This window comes from Phasianus colchicus, chromosome 2, assembly GCF_987193195.1.
Source record: "Phasianus colchicus chromosome 2, bPhaCol1.hap1.1, whole genome shotgun sequence".
Classification (NCBI taxonomy): Eukaryota; Metazoa; Chordata; class Aves; order Galliformes; family Phasianidae; genus Phasianus; species Phasianus colchicus.
The window spans coordinates 22718026-22740723 of record NC_143437.1 but is presented as its reverse complement, the minus strand read 5'-3'; the positions used below and the strand labels follow the sequence as shown (position 1 = coordinate 22740723).

Sequence of the window (22698 nt, the reverse complement as noted above, 5' to 3'; positions counted from 1 at the left end):
GAGTCAACAACAGCCATGTGACAAACTCCTGTAACTAAAGCTGATTTGGTTTAGCCCCGTTTTCCTTTCTATGGTGCAGAACTGCACCAATGCTCAACAAATGACAAAAAGACATGAACTACCTGTGCTGGGTGGCTTTTTCTTGGAGAGAGCAAGGGTAAATGCCATAGCCTTATGTCATGCTCTGGGGAAGGCATAGATTCTGAGCTATGTTAGTCTCACAAACTTGTCTTAAAATCTCCTTCCTTCCTGCCTGCCTTTTATTTTTTGGAACTGTTTAGAAATTGGGGTTGACTATCTCCTCCTTCAGGAAGGTGGTCTGTGTGCAAATCTTTTATGTTCTTTTAACGTCGTTAAAATCTAGTTGTTAGTTTTCTAAAAAAAAACTGAAGCCAAATGGAAACTCCTGACTGCAGGGTTGTTTTTTTGGGGGGGTGGAGTAGGAATGGCGGTAGAGGATACATTTTGATGCAAAATTTTTTACAAAATTATTTTCACAGAAGACATTCTTGGTGCTTTAGTGAAAGGACGTTCGCAGAATACTAAGTGTTAGTACCTCTGACTTGCAGAGGTTGTAGTTTTAAGTCAAGCTAGACAAAATCATAGGTTACAGAGAGAGAATTATCTTTTTGACTGTGGCAAACAAGTCAGACAATGCTGTAGCAGTTACTGAAGGTATAACAAAGATGTAATGTTGATGGATACAGTCAGAGGCAGGGGTGAGGCACTGCTGAGAGGCCTTACAGAATTACAGTTGCATAGCCATGTAAACTTAGAGCATACTGACAGAAAACCACCGTTTTTCAGATGGAAACAGGAAAAAAGAACTAAAGTTCTGTATCAAAGAGAAGGGCATGTAGCTGATTTCTGTATATGCAATTACAGGTCCAAATACCAAAATAAGGATTGCTTTAAGGTACCTAAAATATTGCGTGTGTTCTTTGTACTCAGCCATTTTACTGCCCTGACTAATGCAGACTAGCAGAACACAGAAAACTTTTAATTGTTATTGATGCTGTGACCTTTAAAGTGAACTTGTTTTAACCTCCCAGCTGTTTCTTAATCCCATGTATTGTGCCTGATTGTTCTTTTACATGAGAAATACACCTGATTATGCATGAACAAGATAATTTTGAGCCAAACATATCCCAGGTGTTGCTGGCTGTCTCAGAGGTACCTTGATGTCTGATTTCTGCAGTATGTTAATAGGAATGTGGCAGCATAGTTTGGGAGGAGGAGCATCAGCAGGGACACAGTTGTTACCAAAATACTTTGTAAGCTCAGGAATTCTGTTCTGTTTCAGATAGCATTGATGGAAGTGTAATTCCAGTGACACCTGGGCCCGGCGAACAGACTGTTGAACCGTAAGAAAAACAGTATTTCTTTTGTCTTTGCTTCTGTAGACTAGCCTAGGATTTGTGCATGAAATATTTTGGACTAAGCAAGTAGTGTTCAGCTGCCTGAAATAGTGTTAGACTGGATGTGTTTAAAGGTACTACTGCATGGTGGAGCGGTGATTGTGGGAGATATGGATGCCCTGGTTCTAAAATGCTAGGAGAGGCTTAGCTGAAGTTGCTGAAGGTGGAAAATTTTTGGTAATGTCCAGGAAAAAGACCACATGAACATGTGCAGTTCCACTACTTTTGCTTTTATATATATGTTGCCTCTGGAGGTTTGGGGGGAGATGTTGTCTGGTGGGTTCCTTGGGGCAGTCTGCAAACAAGGTTGCCCTCCTGGCAGTAACATCTTTCTACTCTTTACCACAGAGTCATTCTCTGTGGAACAGAAAGCTAGTGTTTCGTGCATCTAGCTTTTTTTGCTAGGCAGTATGTGCATAGGCTCACTCAGGTTATCTGTAAGGTACGATGTCTTGATATAGTTTAAATCATGTACTGACGTTTTAGTTTCCTCCCAAGAGATCAATTCTCTCTAATACTCAAAATACTTATTCTGTTGAGAGTAAAGCATTTAATAAGCAATCTGACATAATTTCCTGCCACTCCAGTATAATAAAAGTTTTTTTGGGAACAAAGTGAACACAAATGCAACTTCTGTTTTTTCTGCACATTGCGTAGTTGAGTACCTATTTGCTTGTTTGTATTACAGACGAATTAATATTGGGTCCAGGTTCCAGGCTGATATTCCTGAGCTGCAGGACAAATTACTAATGGAGAAAGATGTGCACAAGGCTACTCTGGTTTGGAAACCATGGCCAGAACTGGAGAACAAAGTCTTCCAACAAAGAGGTACAATGACTTGCTGGTTTAGAAGCTCATACATCACCTTGTGCCTTCTGAATTCCCATTGATTTTTCATCTGTATCCTGTACAAAACATTCAAGACAGCATTAATTACTGGGAGTGTAGAGCAAGAGACCAGAGCTACATATTACAGATTCAGAGTAACATAGGCCTTTAAAGTGAAGTGCAGATGAAGTGTTCTCTAGTAGCTAACAGGCAAAGGTCATTGCTGAGGTTTTTGGGCAATGAACTGCATGATAAGGGCAGAGATCACAGATGAGAGGTGGCTCCTGAGTTTGTCCTGTGACCATAACATAGATAAAATTTGATTGTCTTAATGACTCCTTCTAGACCTGAGCAGAGTTTGTTCCTGCTTTTAGTGCAGTGCATTTCTCTTTCTATGCCCTAGTTGGAGTCTGCTTGTTGCAGCAACATCACTGACCATATGTGCCTGTGCGAGCCACTGCTCACAGCCAGACCTCTGCCTCTAGCTCTGTAATACCCCATCACACCCCAGGGGTACACTCTGCAAATCCTCTCCTCAGAGGGTTATCCTGAAACCAGGAGATAGTTGCTGGGGGGTGGAGGGGGGAAATATGAAAGCTGCTGCCCTGAACTACACTGCCTGTGAGTGACATTGCAGGATCCTTGTCTCAGGTTGTTTAACTGACAGGTACTGTATTGGCAATAACATGTGGACTTGTTTCTGACAGTGGAAGACCTCCTAAATATGAGCTGTTCCAGCGTGTTACCTGGTGGAGGAACAAACTCAGAATATGCTTTGCACTCTCTCTTTGAGGCAAAAGGAGATATTATGGTAAGATAAGCTGAAAAGGGAGAGATGCTCCTCTTTGCAGATAAGTTAGCATGCTTTATTAAATGGATTTAGATATGGTTATATAAAAAAGAGATTTCTGATTGATTAGCAGTGATGCTTTAAACATCCTGTAACAGTTTTGGGGAATGACTTTTCCCTTTTATTCTTTAATAAATTTAAATTTCAAAGCACTGCCTCTCTGAAGGCTTACTGTATATTTCAGATAGATAAGATTACTTAGTTTATAGCCTTGGGGCTTTGAATGTCTCCCAGTGCTTTCTCCAGACCTGATATTTCACAAGCTTTGTATTTGGTCATAGAGAGCTTAGTCCTCTTTTAGCCCTTACGAAAACTCCATTTTTTGTAGCAGCAATCACATCTACTTATTTGTTCAGAACTGCGAGGTAATTGCATACAGTTCTCATATAAATAATGTATTTCAAATATTTGCATTAGCTTTGTGATGGGGACATTACTAACTAAGGCTAAACCTCCATTTTGCCCAGCATTCAGGAAAGACAAAGCCTTGCCCCAGCTTCTGGAATGCCAATTTAAAACAAAATAAAGCAAAACGCAGGGCTTGAATGAATCTGGCATGATTGGCTAGTACAGTGTTCTTTAGCTCACATCTCAGTTTCTTCAGGCTCAATTAGGTGTACCTGAGGGCCCTGAGACAGGTGACTGTCAGAAATTTAAACTTACTATATGGGGGTATGCATTGTCAGGAATAAAAATCAGGAATCCCCCAAATCATCTTTCTTCATGATCCGAATAGAATTAATTATTTGGTGTCATTCTTAGCAGATGTTGATTTAAGCAGATGTTCTAAAAAAAAGTTACCAAATCAGCCATTAAATATTAGTATTAATACTATCAAATTAAACACTATAATTGCTTTGGTTTGTGGCAAAGAGAAGAGAGGGAATTGCTGGACGTTGATAATAGCCACATTTGTGCTAATTAAGTGTGCACTAACTGCACTTACATGGGCTACAGTGTTAGTGGGGTTTGGAATTATTTATTTAGATTTTTTTTAATGACAAAAAAAAGACAAACTGATTTCATATTATCCTACCAAATAGACTTCTAAATACAAATATATGGAGCAACTGACTGCATTTGCTAATTCTTCTTTTTTTTTTTTTTTCTCTGCTTATTCATTTAGGTTACTCTTGAGAAGCTGCTGTTGAGGAAGCCAGTGAGATTGAAGTGTCATCCTTTGGCAAATTACCACTACGCTGGTATGTTTCCTTGTGATTTCTGTATCTACTCTGTATTCAGAGTCCAAGGCTGGCATCCCAAGCTGGTGTGTGGGATCCCGCTGCACTCTCTGCTGTCTGCTGTTGGGATGGCAGCCTCTAATAGAGGGTAATGTGGACAGTGCTGAGTGGAACTTCCAGAACCTTTTGTTTACAAGTTTGACAGTTTTGCTTGACTAATTAGGTACAGAAACCCTGTATTCATCTTTCTATGTAGGGTTCTGCAGGTTTAAAACTGCCTCGGGTTTTTATTTTTCTTTTAACTAAAATTTAATATGTTGATCTTCTTTTAAAAACTGCTACTATTTATAGTATTTACAAACAGTAAGGTTTTCCTACTCTGGTGTGTTTTCCTACTCTGTGTCTGCTGTAATGCCTTTCTCTTTTGATGTGGTGCTGTGAATGTGATAATCATGAGCATCCATCGAAAGAGACAGTACTATAGCTCTCTTGTGTCTTCGTGCTGAATGCAGAGCTTCTATTTGCATGGATCTAGCCTAAAAGAAACAGGTTTGGAATGGTGTCAACTTTAACAAACACAGCAAAAATCTCATTTTAGTTATGGAGCAGAAGAGCTCTGTGAAATACACAGGGTGATGTTATCATCACCTAAGTGTAGCTCAAGGTAGCAAATGTCCCTCCTCTGCAGAAGTCCATGTTATTGCTCAAGGCTTTGTAGTGCCTAACAGCTACTTTGATGGATGGAGTTTTACATAAGGGACGTAAGACTTCATCTCCAGTTTAGGCTCTGGTGGAAATAAGACGAGAATCTTCTGGTATTCAGTCAGACAATCACAATGTTCAGGGTCATACACTCATTTCCAGTTATACTCATTGTGTCACTTAAGTGTAGAATCAAGTTACTTGCTGACTGTAGCAGATTCCTAAGTATCAAGGACTCTTTTGTAACAAACTCCTGGCCAGGACCTGAGACAAGAACAGAAAAATGTCTGATGGCAGCTAACCACAAGAGTGAATGAAGGTGAAGATCAGATTTGATTTTTAGAGGAGGGAGATGGCTTGTGCCTTTGAAAATAACTCCATTGCAGTCCAAAGGATGGACATGGAGCTGGAAGGAGGAGGATGTCAGCCAGGATCTGTAACCAGGGTTCCTGGGGTTTCTTGTCTGAAGAGGTAACACCAAAGCATATGTAAGGTGGGCTAGGGGAGGAAATCAGGGAGATGAAGAGAGATCCCAGCAGCCTCATCATCAGTGAGAGGTTCAATTAGCTCAGCAGATAAAAAATTTCTGCTTGTGTGGCAGAGGAGCAATAGCCTTTGCTGAAGCAAATTCACAGTAGTTTTAATAAGTGTATTATTGTGATGCTGGGAGGAGCTAGGAAACATTGTTTTATTTCATCTTTCACATGGGAATATGCTAATATTTGTACCTAGCACTGAAAACCTGTGGACAGTAGAGTAACTCTACTTCTTAAGGAGAAAAAGAAATTGTCTCCATTTTACAGCTCAAGAAAATCTCAGCAGTGTGGATTTAAGCAACAGAAAATAACAAGACAAAGCATTACTTAATAATGCTCTTGAATGCAGCATGTGATTGCAGCTTACATTGACAGCTATGTTCTAGCACCGTGTAGCTCTTGAATTATAGTCTTTGTGGTTGATAAGCAGCCACTCGAGGCATATGGGAATTTCTCAAAATCTAATGTGTGAATACTTTAATATAACTTCAAGTGGTATTTGTTTCAGTTAACTCTTTGGGCTTCCTGCTCTGTATTCAAAAGTAACAGCTATCAGGCCACAATTTAAGGTGGACTAGACCATAGGAGAGCATGACAGTGAACTCCTGAGAATCAACTGATACCACAGACAGTAAATATCCAGACTCAGCATTGCCCTCAGATAAGGACGCAAGTGATAGCTTGTCTTTGAAACCTGTTGGTTTGTAAGAGGAAATTGTAAGGCTTCAGACCTTTCTGTTCACCATGTTGACTGAAGGCTCCTTGGAAGAACACCCTAGTCTTACCCTAATCCTTTGCTGTCTGCTGGAGAAGAGAAGGTTCTGGGGAGACCTCATGGTGGCTTTCCAGTACTTAAAGGAAATTTATAAACAGTAGGGAAACCAACTGTTTTCTTGGTCTGATAGTTATAGGATAAAGGGGAATGGTTTTAAACTGAAGGAGGGGAGATTTAGAGTAGATATTAGGAGGACATTTTTTTACTTATAGGGTGGTGATGCAGAGGAACAGGTTGCCCAGAGAAGTTGTGGATGCTCCATCCTTGGAGGCATTCAAGACCAGGTTGGATGGGGCCCTGCGCAGCCTGAGCTGGGGGTTGCAGCCCTGCCCATAGCAGGGGGCTTGGAAGTGGATGAGCTTTAAGATCTCTTCCAACCCAAACCATTCTTCCATTCCACAATTCTATGATTTGTCTGGATGGTGTATTAGGGAAGAGAGAGGGAGCACGTGCCCAATACAAGAGGAGTGCTTTTTCAGATGTTTGATTTGTTCTTCATTTGAGCAGTGGAATTTCCCAGGTCTCCTACAGTAAGAATGGCAGGAAAGGTGGTCTCTGAAATAGTGTGCTTCAGGTAGTCCTAAAACTTCTGATAGATGCTATAGTGTGTGGATCAGATCCAGCACATGCTGAATGTAATAGATTTGAGCTGCCTCTCAAGGGGAGCTCCCTGAGTGGAGGTGTAGTTCCCTTGAAACCCACAGATTGGGCCAAAAGCCCCCAGATCCTTAAAAGATATTTCTGTGAGTTAATCAGAGCAAAACCAGTATTTTAATATGGCAGAAATGTATAATAAATGTTTAAGCCTAAAGATCATCTTTAAAATTTGATCTGTATTCCTAAGTCCAAAATTCTTTCTTGCTGCATTGCAGATTTCTCTATACACGTTCTGTATGTCTCCCTCAAGCTAACAAGAGCAAAAGCGGTTTCCCAGCAACCAGAGTTAAAAACAGCTTTTCTTCTGTTTCTTTTCCTAATGCAGGATTTATTCTATTAATTAGGTTACTTCCAATTAACCCTCATAATCTTATAAGGGTCTCTGCTAATACCATAGCTATTGGGGAAAATCTGTAAGGACTGAATTATCCATAGCTGTACAATAGAATTAGTTCAAAGAAGTGATTTTTATCATTATTATTATTTCAGGAGAGAACTGGAAAGGTTTGCTGAAAACTAAAATTCATCCTTGGCTGTTGTCAAGCTTTTTAAAATGTTATTTTGGCATAGTAGAGTAGGTTTCTGGACTGAATTAGTGCATTAACCCCTTCTCAAAGGGAGGGTAAAAGCAAATGACTGGCAGGAGGTGTAGAAAGGGAACAACGCTGGTTCAGAAAGGGAAAGACAGCAAGGCAATGTGTCAGCAGAAAGATCTTTGGGTGATAACAGAATAAATAAAATTTGCTGCTTGAAGCCAGTGCCTTTTTTTGACACTTAGACTGAGAGCTTTACTGTAAATCTCTGTGGAAATTGCTAATGCTTGCTTGTAGCCAGTACTGGAAAAACGTACAGAAAACAGGTTGCAGAAAAGTTAATTTTGTAGTTTTCAGTGTATATAACAGAGTGGTGAGATACTCTCCTTAGGCCTGTGAGCCTGGGAATTGACACTGAAAAGCAAAACATTTGCAGTTAATAAAAAATGTGTATATTATTAGACTTAAATAACCTGCAGAGTTGAATACCACACATGGTGGCAAGCCCAAGTTAATTGAGTTCGATGCAGAGGCAAGCATTTGTGTGGAGAATGGTAACACTGACAGGAACATTTGGGATTTCTTTTAATGATGAAAGTTCCACATACTCTCAGACAGACTGTAGTAGAATCTTCTCAGAGTCATTTCAAGGCATCTGCTTTATGGTTTCTTATATATCCTTCTTTTAATGTAAGTGATGCCTACTCTCACAATCAAGACACTGGTATTTGATGCAGTAGAGCAATTCTGTGTTCTTTCTGTTTGACTGATGCTGAGGAGGCACACATTCATTTCTATTTAAATGTTGATTTTGCATTTTCATGGGCAGTTAGGGCTGGTGAAGCAAACAGAATAATAATATTTGAAAGCTGTATGTACAGCTTCCATTAACTGATCAGGAGGCACTTTGCATGATTTTCATACTGCTATACCCTCTCTGTCTACTTGAGGCCTCAATCACAAAGAATTTGTGTCTTACCTCAAGCCATACAAGTGAAAAGCTGCAAAGGGATTTTTTGAGAGTTAGTGTCTGGAGAATTAAACAATAGATGGACTTCTGTGCAGCTGAAGATAAAGTGGTGTATGTAGGAATAGGCAGTACAAGCGTTGCATCTAAAATGATAAGCTCTGTGGTGATATTTGCCCATTAGAAAGAGTCCTTGGGATTATGATGGTAGTTCTATGAAAACATCAGCTTTGTATTTTACAGCAGCTTAAAGAAAAAATTAACCACAAGTCAAATGTTAAGAAACTAGATAACATGGTGGTGCCACCGTGCAAGTCTCCAGATTAAGTATTATCTGCCTTTTTGGTCCCTACATCTCTAAAGGAATGTTTTAGTACTGAAAAGTGTTCACAGAGGGACAACAGTCATGACCAGTGGTGTAGAAGTGATTTGGGCTTATTAGTCTGGAGAGCAGGAAAAAAATGAAGTGACAGAAACGAAATGCAATCCCAAATAGCATGGAGGTGATGGTAAAGAATGGGTTTGTTTTTTTCTTCCACTTGAAGAACAAGCAGTTATCCATTGAAGCTACTTGGGAGCTAGGAATCAAAGAAAAGGAGGTCGTTTCTTCATGCAGAAGGTCTACTGATCTGCAAAACTCCTTGGTAAAGGATATTGTAATGGCGAGAGACCCAATTAATTGGAAAGAAAATTGCATCAGCATTTAGAAGAGCGGTTACGAAATAAGAAAATCGCAACAGATTAAAGAAATCCTCTGAACTCCCAGTGGTCAGAGGCTAGGAGAAGTTAGGGGAGAGGCGTTGTATTTCCTTGCCCTGATTTTACTGTTTCCTTGGCAACTGCCTGTGACTGCTGCTGGAGACAGAGCACTGGTTAGGTGGACTTGAAGTCTGAGTCAGTACAGCCATACTTGCATTTGGGTAGCAGCAGTCACAAGCATGTGCTTGAGGTTTCCTACTTTTGGTGTTACATCAACATAAAAGTGGTAGGTTTTTATTGCTTTTAATGAATTCACTGTGTGTTGTTTTTTTAAGGCTCTGACAAATGGACACATCAAGAAAGGAGGCTGTTCAAAGAGGCACTGTCCACCTACAGCAAAGATTTTATATTTGTACAGAAAATGGTAAGGTGGTTTCTGTCCTACCAACTCTTTTTGCCATTTGCTTCAGTTTGCCTCCAGTGACAGACCAGTTTATTGCAGGCATAGAACCAGTAGTAGATAGAAGGATGCCTGTAAGGAGTGGTATTTTCCATTTGATGTTCTTCTTTATGCAACTGCAACACCAGTAAAAAGATGAAAATAATCTGTTCCTCTTGTTATTATATGTAAAAACCGACACACTGAAATCCAAGTCATGGCACTGTGAGTGTGGGACACACAGTGGCCAACTAATGCCTTTGTGTTCTCCAGCAGTTTGTTAACAGCTTCCTATGTCACAGGTGTTGTGCCTTGAAATGTGTTCTTAAAGTGAGATTGTGTTTGAGCTTCATTTTCATGTTGTGTCACAAAGCGAAAAGGACAAATTGTGTGTGTCACAGGGCAGAATTAAATACCTTGGTTGTTGGCTAAAATGTTGGAAAACATTTGGGATTTTGAAAATCAAATCTTAATTCTTGGAGATAAGTGTATATGTAAATATACACTGTAAGTGCACATCCTCAGTCATTATCCAGCTAGAGTCTAGAGAATTCCAGGAAAGTGTACTGGAGCTGAAACAGTCAACACAAATTTGACTTAAAAACAATAATTAAAAAAATTGTTCTGCAAGAGTATTTTTGTTGTATTTGAATTACCATTATTTCTCCATTTGAATATTTGGTAAATAAAACCTTCCTCTCGGAATATATTGAAGTTGTGCTGAATTAAAATGAAAACTTTGAACTATTTCTGCAATTACTTAACTACAGGTTAAGTCTAAGACAGTTGCACAATGCGTGGAATACTACTATACCTGGAAGAAAATCCTGCGCTGGGGACGGAAACACAGAACACGTTTAGAGAAGAAGAGAGAGGAATGCATGGTAAGTCTAGAAGAAATCATATCAATGTAACACTTGATAATTTTGACGTTTATGTTGTTTTGAGCAGGAAGTTGAGCTAGGTGACATAGGTCTCTTCTGACCTCTATTATTCCATAATTCTAAATTATATTCTGTATGAACATTCTGGTACCTCAGCTACACCGAGGTTTTGTATTCCTGGACTGTAGTGTTTTGACCAGTGCATTGTCTAACTCTAGTTCAACTATTATAGCTTTGCTACCAGTTAAATAGATAAACATCTATAAATCAGTCCTCTGTGTATGTATGTGTGACCACGCATGCCTGAAAAGCTGAGACACTGTGATAAAACTAGCATTTATACAGTCTGGCAATGAAATCATAGCGTGTGAGGTCCAAATTACAGGTACTCCGAGCATTCTTAAGAGGCATGTTTGATTTTTTAAAATTTTTTTAAGGTAAATCATTTAATTCAACTATGAATATACAGTGTACCTCACCATCCTAAAAGTGGGGGGAGTATTGCACCTTGGCATCTGTAGGACCACAGCTCTGTACTATAGTTGGAGGGCATTTTCAGTGCAGCAGTGAAGCTTCATTACCTGTAATTTATCCGTGAAGTTGTGGTAGCTCTAGCAAGACCAGAATTTCAGCTAGGATGGGGAAAAACGCTGAGCCCTAGAAGCAGAATTGGCTATGTACTGCTATCCACTGGTGTCTGTACTTCACCATATTCCTAGTATTTCTTAAATGCTACATCTATTTCAGACAAGTGGAGAAGAGGAAGTGTTAGAGGAAGATGAGGAGATTGAAGAAGACAGAAAGGAAGAAAGGGAAATGCAGAAGTCTCCTGACCCACCAGCTATCCCTCTTGTTGGACCTATAGACCTGCCTACCCTTCAGAGTCTTTCACTTTCTTCATCCTCTTTCATCTGTGAAATGCCAAACTGTGGTGCTGTACGTGTGTTTGATGTCTTCAAATAATAGCGGGGGCTTCATATCTTAACATAGAGTGATTTTTGGAAATCAGATGCTTAGGCTATTCCTGGCCAGTGATATCTCCTGAATATCTCTGGACAAATGATGTTGTCTTTGCAATCCCTTATCATTCAATACAGGCAGTATACTGATCTGTACATTGAATTGTATGATGTAGGGATGAGAAGTGCTATATAATGACAGCCCTGATTACCTTTTTATTAAACAACTATAATAGTCAGATAGCTCATTGGTTTTCTTTTATCATGACTAAGTTAGTTTAATTCTAATGGGGAATAGCTGAGAGCAAGCAGCATTTGAACGGGAAAATTGTTTGTGTACATATCTGACATGTACAGTTGTTTTTTATAGTGTGCATTCATTCTACTTCTTCATACAGTTCCTTTGCAGTGAAGTCTTTCTTGATTTTTATTTTTAATCCTCTCCACTCTACTGTCCATCAGGTGTTCAGTTCCCGACAAGCACTAAATGGCCACGCTCGCGTTCATGGAGGTACAAATCAGGTGACAAAGCCACGATGCACCATTGCAGGCACTAAGCAGAAATCTGGTACACAGAGCGGGTACTGCTCCATCAAGAGTTCACCTGCCCACAGCACAACAAGTGGCGAGACTGATCCAACAACAATTTTTCCTTGTAAGGAATGTGGCAAGTAAGTGAATATAACTGTCTGCAGTGCTGCACCACCTCTGCTATTTGTATTTCAAATGAATACTATTGCAACAAATTATTTATTTTGCTCTCATGGTCTCGAAAGAACAGTTTCCCCATAAAACATCATGTTCTCTTACCAAATTCTTCAGAGGTTTTGCATGACAGTTTGGAGGTTTGCATGACAATCTGGATGCTTCCCCTGCAGCATTTCATCTAATATTCCTGAATTTACTTCTCTATTAGAGTTCCTACATGTGACACTCCAGTTTCCTGCTTCATTACAGACTTGCACGGCATGGGCGTGGGTAACTTTCTCTATTTCTTTGCTTGAGTTTGTCCATTCTAACATGAGATTCCTTCGCTTTCTGCCTTTTGTGTAAGAATGTAGTGAAACTGAGCTCAGGCAGAATTAGGATGTGCATAGATACTGGAGCAATTGCAGGAACTGCAAAATAGCTTCAGCAGAGTCAGAGTAGGCCATTTTGATGCTGACAGGATGTACAAATCTGGTAGTCTGTCCCTGAAATTCTCACCATGGCATTGCAGACTTCTATTTCAGGACAAGGAGGCAAATGTACTGATAGGTTGTTGAGTGTTTTTTGGCTCCCTTCATCAAAAGCAATGTACTTTTATCTGCTTTTTTTTTTTTTCTTTAAAATTTTAGAGTATTTTTCAAAATCAAAAGCCGCAATGCTCATATGAAGACACACAGACAACAAGAAGAACAGCAAAGGCAGAAGGCTCAGAAAGCTGCAGTGGCAGCAGAAATGGCAGCCACTATTGTGAGAACTACTGGGCCAGCTGGGCATAGTTTGATCCCTCTGGATCACATGAGTTTGGTTAAACATGTTGGAAATGTCGGTGACATTGATGACGATGTTGTTCAGGAGTTAGGTGGCGTCATGGAAGAGAATGAAGTCATGGATGCTGACCTTTTATTGGATGATGAAGATGCAGATCTACTGCAGGATGATGCTGAGTTGTAAATAAAGTTGTTTGATAAAGACAGCTACTGAGCACACCCTGAATGCATCAGTCAGGGAACCTGGACTGTTCATTTATTCCCCACTGATTGTAAACTACCTGATGAAAAATGATAATTCTTTTATCCAGGTCCAGAAAAGAAATATGCTTTTTTCCCTTTTTTTATTAATTTGTGTTTCTGGGGGGAGGAAATAAATACTTGGTACAAATATTCTTATAAGGTGTTTTATCTGGGCTTATTTTGCTGGTATCTTCCGAGGCCAGTAATCGGAGAAGTTCATGGTTCTACTGTCATCTCCCTCGGTAGGATCTTTAGTCTTAAACTCTTCCAGGTTTCACTTTACCCCACTTACAAGGATATCTTCACACATTTCTGATGGATTTTTTTTTTTTTTTTTTTTTTTTTGACTGCACTGGATCACTTCCAGCATCTTCTAGAAACTAAATGTCATCTTTATTAAGGAGATGATTATGTTCTTTTTCTTTGTGCTGTCATTTTAAGGGAAGTAGAGAAAAAAATCTGCTTTAACTGTGAAATAAATACAGGAGTTACTGTATCATCTTTAGTATCACAGTACTTTTTCAGTTCTGTCTTGCCTTAATGCATATATGTTAGGCAGTTCATAAAAGCTTTGGTTACACTGTACATTTTAGAGCTTCATTTCTAACAAGGCTTTGATCTGCTGATTTTAAAATGACCTAATTCAAGGATTGAAGAAAGATGATTGTGCTGTGGTTCACATCAACTCATGGGAACACTGAATCAAGAACACTGCCTTGGCAATCAGATTGCACTGGAAATATATTTTGATGTGACAATAAATCACACTGTTGAATAGCCATGTCAGTGATTTTAGGAACATATTTTTGAACATTGCAGGAGCTTGCTCTCTTAATAGGCAAATACAGGGAGACATTCTTGCCTGTGGAACAGAGATTGATGGAGTATATGCCTTCAGCATATGTTAGTTATTATTCCTACACATGAAGTGTTGTTCTTGTGCCATTTTCAGTCTTCCTCATTACATCAAATTCAGTGTTGTTTACTTCATAAAACATATCTCAAAGGTGAGGTGATGTTGCTGTTTAATTACTGTTTCTCTTTCTTCAGGCTCATATCTACCTGCCTGATGTCTACATTCACTTCTATAAATTTGGATTTGGTTTTCTACTTCAATAAAATCTAAAAATAATTGTACCCTACAAAATCTTTAGAAATTTTAGAACCACGGGAAGAAGTTGAGTTAGATTGAGTGGACCTTTAACAATAGAACAAGAGCAATGATTTTTGAACTTTCACAGGTAGTAGCACTGATTTTCTTGTGAATCTTTCACAGTGGAGGAAAGTTGCTAATTTTATAAGATATTTTGTAAGACTGACTTCAGATCTTCCAGTTTCCAGTTATTTTATGGGTGGGTTTTTGTTTTTGTTTTTTTTGTTGAAGTCTTTTTGCCACATTTCTAACATTTTAAGTGGACTCTGAGAGATGGAGGATCTTATTTTCTACTGTCTGTCTTTTTTCTGTAACTATGCAAAATGAGGGTAAACCACAGTACTTTTGTATAGGAGTACTGGACTACAGTTTCAAAACCAGTGGGACTCACTAGCAGAGAGGTGACTTCTCTGTCAAAGCCAAATACACAAATTCGAATGGCCTGAAGTTTTCACTTCATGTCAAATGTTCTGATAGCAAAGAACAACCCTTTAGGAGAACAGCAGTCACTTCTCAGTTTTAGTTTAGTGAAGTTCCCGTCTATGTGGTTTGTTCTGTTTGTCTTGGGGGTTCAGAGACTTTTTAGTTTTGACCAGAGGGTGGGATTTTGCTCCCATTGCTACAGAATGGATGATGTTCTCAATCGCTGTGCCTGTGTGTTTCAGGAGATGAGGCACCAGCCTTCTTTCCTTTCCTGAACTATCTGTCAGCACACTTCCGAACAATTCTGTCCGTGCTGTGACACATCACTTTCACAGGGCCCATGCAACCCAGGTTCAGCTGGCTGAGTGCTCAGCTGTGTGCTCCCAGCTAAATCCCAATGGTAAATCTTGCAGTCTGCACAACTCTTAGTGTTTGCAAAGTGGGAGCTCTGGTGAGCTGTGACCTGGGTTGGCTTCTAGGGGCCTGTGGCACAAACAATGCAGTAGAGCCTGCTTCCTCTTCCGAGCCTGTATCATTTTGAATTTCAAGGACCTCTCTGAGAAAGGCTGCTACCCTGGCAAAATGGAAACGTTTTCAGGTTCCCGTCTTGGTGGTGGGAAGAAAGCTGTGTGAAAGCAAAATGGTCATGGAAGTCAGTGAGAGTTCTTCTTGAGGAACGGAGTACAGTAGGAACTTGCGGGCTCCATTCTGAAGAGCGGCTTTGTGCTAAAGAATCTACAGTGAAATCTCTCTAGCAACAGCTGGGCAGGTACCTGTGCTGCACCTGGCGTGGATATATAAATACATGTATATATATGCCTGGTTCTGTCATAGCGGTCGGGTGCCGTTGTACCGTACAGCCAAGACGATCATCCAACAACAACCAAAGAAACCACTCACAAAGACAAAAGAAGCAATTTCTTACACAGTACACGGTTCAGGCACCTGACATGGACTTCCCCAAGTGTGGCACTGGCTGCTGTTACACAGCTGTTGTTCTCTTTGTACATATGTCGGGCAGTTTTGTTTCAGACAAGCTCTTTTATTACTGATGGTTGATGATGGAAAACTGTTCGCTGTTCAACTCGGTCCTCTTTGCTAAAACCTGTACATACAGAAAACATATTTTATGAGAAAAAAAAAAAATCTTATTTTCAATATTTAACTGTTATTTTATTAGAAGATGGTTGTACATATTTTAGGTGCTTTAGTGTAAAAAAAAAAAAAAAAAAAAAAAAAAAAAAGGCAGACTGTTAATTTTAGGCGGCAGAGGAAGTAACAAAATAAAAATATCGATGCGTTTCATACAGCCTGTGATCTGTGCTGGTTTCAGGTCCTGCTGTCAGCAGGGAACGCGTGTGACAGGCGGCAGCGCCCTTGCGGCCAGCCCGGCTCCGAGGGTTCGCCGAGCTCAGCCCGCCTGCGGGCGCCACACGGGCTGCGGCTCCCTGCCTCCGCCTCCCCCGCGCGCGGCCCTGCCCGCCGGTGCCGCAGTGCTACGCCTGAGGGGACCGCGGCTCCGCCATGCCGGCGGGGGGCGCTCTTCCGTAACCAGGACAGCGGGCAGCGGAAGGTGGCGGGTGAGGCCGCTCTCTATTTCCGGGTCGCGCTCTTCTGGCTGGAAGCAAGATGGCGGCGCTGTGCTTGTGGAGGAGGCTTTGGCAGGTGGGGAGTGTTTCCTGGGGGCCAGTCCTGTTCGGTGGTGTCCCTTTAGCTGCGGGTTAGGCTTCTGTGGCGTGGGGCCGCGCTTCTGCCCGTCGCCATACATGTCGGGGGTTCGGAATGCCTTGTTTTATAGTCTGTCGTAACCATCGCTCTGGTTGTAAGGGGGTAACGAGGAGCAGTAACTGGGATCTGGAAGTCTGGAACTGAGCTTGTTTCTGGTCTTGAATCTACAGTGTGAAAACGGGAAAATCTTTTCAAATATAAGGGGAAATGGTTTTAAGCTGAGGGAAGGGAGATTTAGGTTGGACGTCAGGGGGAAATTCTTTACGGAGAGAGTGGTGAGGTACTGGAACAGGCTGCCCAGGGAGGTTGTGGATGCCCGTCCCTGGAGGTGTTCAAAGCCAGATTGGATGGGGCCCTGAGCAGTCTGGTCTAGCATTAGGTGGAATGGTTGGTGGCCCTGTGTGTGGCAGGGGGGTTGGAGATTCATGATCCTTGAGGTCCCTTCCAACCCTGGCAATTCTGTGATTCTGTGATGTTTCTGCTGTTGCAGACTTTGAAAAGCAATTGCCTTCTCACACGTTGGGAGGATTTTGATGTGATGCATTTCCCATTGGGTTTCTGAAGCCCCTGACTCTCTCCCTGTGTGCATGTGCTGCCCTGTGGACTCGCTCCCCTTGGAGGCATCCATCTCCTGTGTGCTCCAGGATCTCCTCCAACCAACTGAGGCTAATTGGCACTGGGAGTGTTTCAAATTGGGAATTGAATTCTGTATCACTTTGATTGTCTCTTCTAAATCCAATGGCAGGCATTAGCGAGAGGGCATGAAGTATTTAAACCAGAAGGTAAAAGAAGCTGCTAAAACACTTTAATGCTGAATGCTATCTTTGTTACATGGGATACTGCAAGTATTGCTTTATTCGAGTTTGCACAGAGCACCTTTAATTTTACTTTACAAGAACTTTGGATTCAGTGCATAGTTGCACTTTTAGTGACAAAAAAGAGCTGTAGGTGGTTGAGATAATATGCACAATTATGCAGTACTGTAAAGACTAGAGTTTGGTTAGTGGGGTGGAGCTCTACTGCTTCATGTTCTGTTCTATTTGTCTGTTGTACAAGGGGTGTGCCTTATGTATTCTAAAGCACAGGACATGGTACATGGTATGCATGCTATAAGGGTGTGCATCTTTGCCTGCAAATAAGTAATCTATTCTCCAAGGCCAGGTAGATAAAGCAACAGACTACATAACAGAGACTGCATATGCACAAAAACAAAGCACTGATTGAATTCCTGATTACTTTTTTGGTCTTCTTACAGTAGCATATTACTTACCCAATGATTGCCCAATCTGTAATCTCCCATTTGTCATCTGCATAGGTTCTGTGTCAGGTACTCACACACACACTGTAAGCCCTTTGCTGAATACAAACTTTTACACTTACGGGCATATCTTTTCCCTGAGGTGATGTCAGGTGATGATAGTGTACTTCATACTGCTTTTGAATGAGGGGAAGATGGTATTCTGATTTCAGACACGTTAATTTAGCCAAATGGGGAGTTAGTAGTAGGAAGCTAAAAGCCGTGTCAGAAGAGAGAGATTTTTCTGGTATGAAAGATGTATGGTATGTCTTAATTGACATTTGAGTTCACTACTTACCAAAGAAAAAAAGTTCAGTAATTAATGTGTTTTTTGGAACTGTTTCTGTGTTCTCTTCAACGGGACAAATATTCAAAACCACAGGGAAGGTTTTGTTGGAAAAAAAAGTGAAATTTCAAGTTAAGTTCAGAAGCTGAATTTTTCCATAGTATCCTTTATAGGACACTTCTCAACTGCTTTTACAGCAGCAAGTCCTACTTATGTTCATTTAAGGAGGTTTCACTGTACTGTCAAAGTAGAACTATAGAGAAAACATTACTATATATAAAAATGGTATCTGATACCACACAACATGTGTTTTCTAATAAAGAGTTACTTTGTGATTGCTGTTTGGGTGCCTGGTTAATCATAGCTGTAAACTGTTGTATTATTTCCCTAATGTGTGGGATTTCTCTTGTTGTTTCTGTTTGATGATTGTTTGTCTGTTTGCTCTGTGAGATCTGCATATGTGTGGAGGGGGCTTGCTGTTATTTTTATGGCCCAATTGAAAATAATTCCATGCTCCTGTTTTCCTATGTTTTCCGATGGAGCAAGCTTTACAGTTTGGCAGATCAGTGTCAAGCAATGTGTTGTGCTCTGTTGCTCATATAAGTAACCTTTGATAAACCTATATTATTTGCTGTCTACTTTCCAGTGAAGAAAAAAAAGCAATTTGACCATTTGTTTTATACAGGGATCATCTTTTCCTGTCAACTATGCAAGCAGAGTTATGCAAAAGCAAAGTTTTCTTCCGTAAGTTTAACAGACCTCCTCCCTTCCACTTTTTCCCCACGCTTCCTCAACAAGTGCAACTTCAACATTAATTTCATGCTCTCCCCATAAATCTAGAAACTTTGACTTGGTGGGAGGACGATTCTCTGGATCCCATGTTCATACAGAGGAGCCTAAGACTAATCCTCTGGTAAGCGTTTCATGGAACAGGGTATTGTATGCCATCGTAATTATGAAGAGAATAGAGAGAAGTAAATCCCTCTATTTCAGGTGGTTTTTTGTTTTTTTTTTTTTAAGTCTCTATGATGTCAAATTGGCCTTAGAGTAAGAAACAGTTTAGATTACTGCTGTTTGAGATTGTATTTTCAGCATGATTCCTGTACCTCAGTCGCCTCTTTATTGCTTTCCTCCTCTGTAGTGTCTGTGTTTTGGCTTTAGGAGAAAAGCCATGTTGATAACACACCAATGTTTTAGTTACTGCTTAGCAACACTGTACAGAGCCAAGGATGGTTTGTTTCTCAGCTTCTCTTACTGCCCTGCTAGCAAGGGAAATGAGGGGTAAGGGAGGGGGCAGGACCAGGGCAGCTGACCTGAACTGGCCAAAGGGATATTCTGTATCATAGGGCGTCTTCTTGTAAAAGCTATGAAAGTGAGAGGAGTTGACTGAGGGGCTGCTGCTGCTCGGAGACTGGCTGGGCATTGATCATTGTATAGGGAGCAGATGTGTTATGCATCCCTTGCTTTGTGTATGTGTGTATAGAGTGAGAGAGGAACACGTACACATATACAATATTTACATATTTCTTTATATTATTTATTTACGTATTACATTACTATTGTTTTTGTCCTCTTTCTTTTCTGTTGCAGTAAATAGTTCTTATCTCAACCCACAAGTTCTACTTTGTTTTTTTTTCCCCCCCAGTTCTCTCCCCACTGGGAGGGGGCAGTAAGTGAACAAATTGTGGTGCTGAGCTGCCTGCCAGGTTCAACCACAATGCAAAACCAGCCTTCCTGCCACATCTGCTGCGTGCTGAAGTTACTGCTCTGAATTGCATGAGAGTAAACCAGAGCTTTTCAGATGAACAGTGAGCCCAGGCCATTAGAAATAAATACTCAAACTAAGAGTCATAAAATTGTAACTTGGAAGTCACAGACTTCTAACCTGGGCAAATAGAAAGGATAATATGCCTGGGGAAGACCAGTATATTTAAATAGCTTTATTTTAGGAAGGTGAGAATTCTTGTACCCGACCATAATGATAACCAAGAAAAGTTTGAGAATTTCATGTGTTTTCACACTTCTATTTAGAATGCTCATATTGCTGCTCCAAACTTGCTTTAACAAGAAGTTATTTTTCTTGCCTTTGCAAATGTCCTTTTAGCTGCCATTCCCTTTGCATTCTTGATTTTTGAGAAATTTTGCCTGAATATTCAGAAGTTAGGTTTCTCTTCACACTTACCAGGGACAGTAAGATGAAGGATCTCTGTTGATTGAGATTAATACAGTTATCCTCTTGCAAGTTAAATATCAAATGAGCAGATAACAATGTGTGTGTTGTTTTTTTTTTTTCTTTTACAAATGGGACACGTAGGCTAAGAAGATATGTAGTGATTGGATTAATAAAGGAGAACATGGAGTGGTAACATTTACCTTTTCTTAAAAAATGCAGGTGTCTATTTCAGATGAACCAGAAATACTGTACCGGAGACTGTCCCTTTTAGTTAAAGGCCATGATAAAGCTGTATTGGACAGCTACGAGTATTTTGCAGTGCTTGCAGCTAAAGAACTTGGCATAACTGTTGAAAAAGTGTAAGTAGCTGATCTCTAGCATGATGTGATGTCAGATGCTTTTTACATGATCTACTGTAATTCAAATTCCGTGCTTACAAGTATTTCCTTTTTTAGAAGAAATGAGTTTAATCTCACATGCCTTCTCAGATTATAAATATGACACTTCTTAGATGGTAGCGTGGTGATGAGAAAGCAGAAGCAGTGCTACTTGCAGTGCTGCCATAGTAGGATTGCATTGTAACTGCATGAAAGATACCAGGAATACTCTTGTTACAGTCATCAGTGCTGTAGCTACATACTAACCTGTACCAGTACTTCATACTGCCTTGTGGATCTTCTAAATGTCAGATAAGAACAGAGATTTCACCATAATCTCAGATAATTTCTATTAACATCATTTATTTAAAATTCAACATTACAGCATCTTCTCTTTGTTCTTTGTTCAGACATAGACCTCCAAAGAATGTAGAACGACTTACGCTTTTAAAATCTGTACACATTTACAAGAAGCACAGAGTTCAGTATGAAATGAGAACACATTACACCTGTTTGGAGGTAAGAAAGATGTAAAAGGAAGAAACATTAACTCAGTTAGCTTGGGAAGATGAATGCTGGGGATATAGCAGGAGGAGAGCGCTGATGTAGCTACATCAAATGTAGCACAAATTATTCTGAATGTGCAGCTCATCTAATTTTTGTCTACAAGGCTGATTTTGACCAGTGTATAAAAGAATGATTTAAAAATAAGGTAGATATCAGAGTTACCTTTACATATTTTATGCTCTCAATTTCCAATAATCTGTAGGATAAGAACTTTCTCAGGAAAGGGAAGATGCTGCAGGTAAGTCATTGTCATGGCAGTAACTCAGAGTTCTGTTCTCCATGAGTTTGCTTGATATTTTGAATGCTTTTCCCCTATGCAACATCATGTGACAAACTAAAATTGTAAGGGGAGAAATACCAGAAAGGAAGTGTGTACAAACCACTAGTTCTGTGGCTGATGACACAGACTTCATATATGGTTTAGAATGCAGCTGTGGTTGAGTTTCTTAGAATAAAAGTTTACTGCCAGCATTTTGTGGCCTGTAGGTCTATTATGGTGTAGTTGTGCTTGGTAAAATGTGTCTCTGCCCTCAGTCCTCAGACAGTAGAGCATTGCTGATGGCTGCCCACAGACCATAAACATAACATCTGCTTTTCAAGAGAAACTAGAATCAAGAACACGGTAGAGTTCTGGAATTGGGTGATTTCAATCCAGCTTGAATTTTGAGAGTATAAAAAAGCTGTGAGTTCTTGCATAACCTGCAGTTTGATCTGATACTTGCAGTATTAAGGTCCATTTCTATAATGATCAATACGTATGAACACACAGTATATATACAGTTCTGTATGGAATTGCTATTTTATGCTTGCATAAGATATGTACTGCTTACTTGCCTGTGTTGAATTTTGTGGGAGCTGGCCTAGTGTAAGATGCTTGGACCCACTGCAAAAACTAGAGAAGTCAGAGCAAACTCCTTTTTTTCATATTCTGTTTGAAGTATTAGTAATAGTCCTAAAAAAACACATTACTTCTGTTTTAGTTAAAACACCTAACGGGCAGTACTGCTGCAGTGTACTTAGAGTATGTTGAACGAAACTTACCTGAAGGGGTTGCCATGGAAGTAAAAAAGGTAAGTTTCCATCTCATTTTATTAACTGCTGTGAGATTAAGTCTGGATGCAAGTATTAATAATTACTGAATTCTTTAGAAAGTCAGTAGAAGAAACACGCATAGTTTGTAAAGACTGTTTTTTCTAAATATTGAAAGGTAAGGAGGCTGTATTACTCAAAAACGTCACTAGGTGGCACTTCTAATCCCATAAATATCCAAAACCAAAATGAACAAGGCATAGCAGTTAGATGCTAACTAGTTGGAATAATAAATTGTTTCCTTCCTTCCGTACTAGACTAAGATAGAGAAAATACCTGAACACATCCAGGAGCCAGTTTGGGATACTCTACCTCAAGTAGAAGAAACAGAAGTCAAATCATGAATTCACCAGGTACTTGGGTGTTAGTACTGGAACTAGTTGCTCCTATCAACTAATTTACTAAGACAATCTACTGATAAATAAAAGTCCTGTTTTATAAAGTAATTATGTATATTCT

General features: G+C 40.0%; 2 protein-coding genes across 3 annotated transcripts in view; both read left to right on the top strand.

Annotated features, from left to right (window-relative positions):
- TRERF1 (transcriptional regulating factor 1) overlaps positions 1-16138 on the top strand; it is a 104253-nt gene extending 88115 nt beyond the window's left edge. Inside the window, 9 exon segments of the mRNA XM_031595155.2 lie at positions 1304-1364; positions 2107-2246; positions 2954-3057; positions 4223-4298; positions 9482-9570; positions 10356-10469; positions 11217-11405; positions 11891-12099; positions 12766-16138. Coding sequence (XP_031451015.2) covers positions 1304-1364; positions 2107-2246; positions 2954-3057; positions 4223-4298; positions 9482-9570; positions 10356-10469; positions 11217-11405; positions 11891-12099; positions 12766-13087 — 1304 coding nt within the window. The 3' untranslated portion in view covers positions 13088-16138.
- Positions 16139-16263: 125 nt separating this feature from the next.
- MRPS10 (mitochondrial ribosomal protein S10) lies at positions 16264-22685 on the top strand. Of its 2 annotated transcripts, XM_090135116.1 has the most exons (8): positions 16348-16387; positions 16941-17232; positions 18719-18777; positions 18874-18946; positions 20426-20565; positions 20994-21102; positions 22131-22220; positions 22497-22685. In XM_090135116.1, the coding sequence occupies exons 2-8, from the start codon at positions 17212-17214 to the stop codon at positions 22581-22583; spliced, it is 579 nt and encodes a 192-aa protein (XP_089991242.1). In that variant the 5' UTR covers positions 16348-16387; positions 16941-17211; the 3' UTR covers positions 22584-22685. The 2 variants fall into 2 exon arrangements, with proteins under 2 accessions (XP_031451048.2, XP_089991242.1); XM_031595188.2 differs by lacking the exon at positions 16941-17232 and having other exon boundaries at positions 16264-16387.
- The last annotated feature ends 13 nt before the right edge of the window (positions 22686-22698 follow it).